This window comes from Equus caballus, chromosome 15 (assembly GCF_041296265.1).
Source record: "Equus caballus isolate H_3958 breed thoroughbred chromosome 15, TB-T2T, whole genome shotgun sequence".
Taxonomy (NCBI): Eukaryota; Metazoa; Chordata; class Mammalia; order Perissodactyla; family Equidae; genus Equus; species Equus caballus.
In genome coordinates this window covers 70999564-71004329 of record NC_091698.1, presented here as the reverse complement: position 1 = coordinate 71004329, position 4766 = coordinate 70999564, and the positions used below count along the sequence as shown (strand labels likewise).

At 54.6% G+C, this 4766-nt stretch overlaps 1 protein-coding gene across 1 annotated transcript; it reads right to left on the bottom strand.

The window, feature by feature from the left end:
- Positions 1-478: 478 nt before the first annotated feature.
- Positions 479-4766, bottom strand: ZFP36L2 (ZFP36 ring finger protein like 2). Its single transcript, XM_023619156.2, has 2 exons — positions 4405-4766; positions 479-3878 (listed from the first exon to the last, which is right to left on the bottom strand). The coding sequence occupies exons 1-2, from the start codon at positions 4453-4455 to the stop codon at positions 2433-2435; spliced, it is 1497 nt and encodes a 498-aa protein (XP_023474924.2). The 5' UTR covers positions 4456-4766; the 3' UTR covers positions 479-2432.

The window sequence follows — 4766 nt, the reverse complement described above, 5'->3', positions numbered from 1 at the left end:
GAAAGGCTGGGCCTGACACCTCCCCACCCTGTCTCAGTTCAGCACTCAAAGGGCCTGCAGGGCTGGCAACACTCTCCTCCCTTCCCCACCCAAGCAGTTGTTTCCTGGGTGTCCCAGGGAAAAAAAACCGGACCTTCAGCTGCCACTGCAGACACGTGACCCACATGGTGACTCACAGGCGAGCCACACCCCTTCAGGCCTCCCAGCCAGGCCCTGCCACCAGCCAGTCAGCCAACACTGGGATGCATCTTATTACCAAGGGGAACAGCTCACTAATGCCCTTGACAGTCCAAATAATTTCTTTTAGCGAAAAGAACTTGCTATAAAATGCATAGAGGCAGGCTTTTCTCAACTCTGGCTCTGCCAGTTCTCTCAATCCCAGACCCCAATCCCTCCGAGACCGGAGGATGCCTGACAAAGTGGGAGGAAGTTAGAAAGCTCGATATTCCTGTTGGAAAAAAGAAAGCTTACACATGAATGCCTTTTTTTTCCCAAAAATTTTATTGGGGGAAAACTACAAAACATTTACAGTACAATGTTTACAGTCACAATTTGTAGTGAACTGATTCCCCAAAATATATTACAACTCAAGTTGACTTACCTTGTTACATTCAAAAACCTACTTCTGTCAAAGTAGTCCAGAGTACATACATACATAGTGCTCCAACTGTACCTACGTACAAACTAAAGCTACTGCTCATTCATCGGCTGTCCAGGAAAGCATCCTATCCTGCCTTTCTACACGGAAAAAAAAATAGTACAAGTTTTGGAATTTTCTGTAATTAAACAAGGCATATTCATGTACTACATACCATTTCAGCACTAAGAGGTGGACTCTTCACTTTATAGCTATATAAAAAAAGTGGTAAAAATCTTTTCCTTTTGTGCAGTTGAACCCATCCTACATTCAAATTCTCTCAAGCACTAATAGACAAAATACTTATTTGGTTGAGGAAGATTTAAGGCAAGTTCTGGCCCTTCCAAAGGCACTGAGACTACCCCCCATTATTGCTACATGTCTTTATACGTGGAATATGTCACAGTAGAACTGGTGGAATAAGCAAACAAAACAATTTTTGCTAATTTATAAAGTTGGAATGAGAAAAGCATGCCACAATTAAGCCTGATTGCAAAGTATGTGGTCACTTTTTTTCTTTAAAGTTGGATGGGCTACAACCATTATACATTCTAAAAAAACTCATAAGATATTCCTCAAACTACTTCCACAGCATCAAGATAGATTTCTGTAAAGAAATCATGCAATCTTTCAAAATTTACGTAAACAAGGAAAGAAATTAATGAAATAAATATTACATACAATCTCTTAAATTAAGATTTTTTTTACTCATTTACAATAAAATAACCAAGTGAAGTTACAAAAGGCATATATTACTGTGAAAAGAACATACACTCCACATTTTGCCGATTAATAATGGCAATCATAATTTAACATAATAAAAGAATATATATCTATTGCTTTTCATCATACTTGATAAATACAGTATGAACAAAATTTTCAATGTATACTTTTCACAAGATAATAAATAAGTTAAATAGTTTTTTCATATTGAGTTGTGGTGCAGTGGTGCGAATCAACTCAAAACAGCTAAAAATTCAGCAGTTATTCCCAACAATTACAAACTAAGCTCTGCCCAAGGCTTCCAGAAAGAGCAGACAAAATGGTTCTAAATTAAACACCCACTGAGTGGTGGCAATGAAACCAGTAACCAGTATGAAACTTTGGAATGCAAGGGGTTTTTTTTTTTCCAGACATATAACTTTTTTTCAAAAAAAAAAAACCTATGGATCAGAGAACTACTATTAAGGCATATTCTTGGCAGAATATTGGATTCTAAAAGCTTATAGGTTTAGCAAGGTGATGGCTGGCTGCTTTGTTTACACTGGTCTGAGACAAACGACAATTTGCAACTTCTCTCAAGATGAGCGTTCCCACATCTGGACTGTTAACTAATGCTTTTCAAGTGAAGATATGGAATGGTGGTTGGTAGCTGCTGGTGCTGGGTTGACTTTTCCTAAAGTCCCAAACTCGTCGGAGACCTAAAAAAGTTTAAGTGTTTGGTTTTTTTTTTGTTCTATTCGCATCACAACTGCCCTGTTGTGAATATTTTGTTCATCGATACAAAGAGTTCGTTGGCTTTTTTTTGCTCAACAAGAAAAAAACTTCGTAATAATAATAAAAATAATAATAAAAAAAACAAAACAAGAGGAAACCGAAAGGGGAGAGGGGTGGGGGGCCCCGCCCGGCACACAAGTTCGAGTCCAAGGGCTCAGTCCGGCCTGCAGTCTGCTTGTGGCCTATATGTCACCCCCAACTCCCGTGCCCCCTGTCCCTGGCAGGGGCGAGACGGCGGGGGGCCCCTCCAACACCCCCAGAACGGCCTTCCCTTCCTCCTCACTGGCGCCCTCTTGCCTCAGTCGTCGGAGATGGAGAGCCGGCTGAAGATGGGCAGGCGGCGGCCGGGGTCGAGGCTGGGGGACTCGGAGCCGCTGAGGCTGCCCGAGCTCAAGGAGCCGCTCAAGTAGCTGTCGCGGTCCGACAGCGAGTCCGGGGGGCTGGGCGGCGCGTCGAACACGGGCGACTCGGACAGGCGGCGCGGCAGCTGGAAACTGAAGGGCGGCGAGGGCGGCGCGGCGGCGCTGGGCGGGAGGGGCGCGCTGGGCGGCGCCGGGGGCTGCGCGGGGGGCGCCAGGCCCGGCTGCGGCGGCGGCGGCTGCTGCTGCTGCTGCTGGCTGCGGTAGTAGGCGGCGGCGGCCACGGCGGCGAAGTTGTGGGTCTGGATGGCAAGCGGCGTGATGAGGCTGCTCAGCTCGGGGCCGAAGGCAAAGGCGTTGTTCGCGCACGAGGCGGATGAGCAGGCGGCGCACGGCGCGCCCGGCGCCAGCAGGTCCTCGGCGCCCCCGGGGCCGTAGAGCAGCGCGGCCGCCGCCGCCGCCGCCGCGGAGGCACAGCACGTCGGGGCGCCCGAGGGCGTGGAGGCCGCCGAGGCCGACGAGCAGGACGACGCGGACGAGGAGCAGGACGAGGCCGAGGAGCAGGAGGGGGGCGGCGGCGTGCGCGACGTGGGGCTGTCGAGCAGCAGCGGCGACTCGAGGCCCCCCGGGGGCTGGTGGTGGCCCGAGGGGAAGCCCGAGAAGCTGAGGCTGTGGTGCAGCTTGGGCCGGGGCTCCCGCGGGAAGCCCAGGTGCAGCGCGTCGCGCGCGCTAAAGCTGCGCAGGTCCCCAGAGGCGGCCCCCGACGGCGCGGGCCGTCGCTCCTCGGCGTTGTGGATGAAGTGGCAGCGCGGCCCGTAGGGGCAGAAGCCGATGGTGTGGAAGGTGCGGCACAGCTCCGTCTTGTACTTCGGGTGCCGCGTGAGGCTGCGCAGCTCGTGGAAGCCGTGCGCGAACTGGCACTTCTCGCCGTACTTGCACGTGCCGCTCTCCTCGAAGGGCCGGCACAGCTCAGTTTTGTAGCGCGTCGAGTTGATCTGGGAGCCGCCGCCCCCCTTCTGCTGCTGCTGCAGGTGCAGGAGGTGCTGGCTGCGCTCTCCGTTCTCGCTGAACGAGCGGTCCCGGAACTTGTTCTCCTTGTTCAGCAGGGCCGTGCCGCCGCCCCCCGACGGCTCCTTGAGGGTGCCGTAGGAGGCCGGGCCGCCGGCCGCCCCGCTGCCGCAGCTGCTGCCGTTAGCCGCGCCCGGGAACTTGGGTGAGCAGCTGCCGGGGCTAGGCGCGGGGTGAGCGAGCGCGTGCAGGTTGCTGGCCGAGTGCCGTCGGAGGAAGCCCGGCGTGAAGCCCGAGCTGGGGGCGGCGGCCACGGGCGTCCCCACCGCCTTCTTGTCCAGCATGTTCAGATTGAGGTTGGCCAGGGATTTCTCCGTCTGCCAAAAGAAGGGGAGCGGGGAAGGAATGAAATACGGAAAGGGAGGGAAGAATTGGGGCGAACTGCAGGGCAACTTCAGCCTTCTGATTCTTTTTCTTTTTTGCAGATTTCGACTCGGCCCTTACCCTCCACCCAAAGGCGCGCAAAAGAATCAACTTCGCGTTGGGAGGAGCCGGCCTCCCACCCCAGGCCGCGCTCGGTTTCGACATGTGATCCTCAGCCCGTGGGCCGCCGGCCTGGGCGGCGCAAACCCGTCCGGGAAGCCCTGGGTAGCGTGGCCGCGGTCGGCTCCGGAGAAACCAAACAACTAGAACCGCTCCCTCCTGCCCTTCCTCCCTCCCTGCTCCTTCTCCCCGCCCACAAGGCGCGAGCACACACTCCTGCAAACTTCGGGATTTTCCCGGGCCCAAAAGTCAAAGTGGGGAGGGAGAGGGCCCCCAAAAACTGAGGACAGGAGGTAAAGTCTGAAAACTCTAAGGGCTTCCTGCTTGCCCGTCTCCCTTCCTCCCTGCTCCCCCGCGTACCTTGCACAAGAAGTCGATATCGTAGAAGGCGGACAGAAGTGTGGTCGACATGTTTCTGGATCCTGTAATGGTCGAAGCTGCAGGAAGGGAGGTCCGGAGGAGCCCTCGGGGCCGCGCGGCCGGGCTCGAGCCACGACGAATAACGGGCGAGGGGCGGGGAAGGGACCGAAAGTTTGCTGGGGGGCGAGAAGAGAGGGAGAGGGAAGCAGCGTGGACTGGTTTGAGGGTGCCCGGGAGTGCGAAGTGGGGGGGAAAGGAGAGAGAAGCAAAGACTGCTCCTCCGCGCCCCGGGGTACCCGGCCCGCCCCCCCGCGCGGAGCCGACGGCAGCTCGCGGACTGCTGGAACTCGGCGCCCCGCGAG

Coding starts and splice junctions, on each gene's coding strand:
- ZFP36L2 (XM_023619156.2), bottom strand. CDS start 4,455: ATGTCGACCACACTTCTGTCCGCCTTCTACGATATCGACTTCTTGTGC. Junction 3,879..4,404: donor ATATCGACTTCTTGTGCAAG/GTACGCGGGGGA, acceptor TTCTTTTGGCAG/ACGGAGAAATCCCTGGCCAA.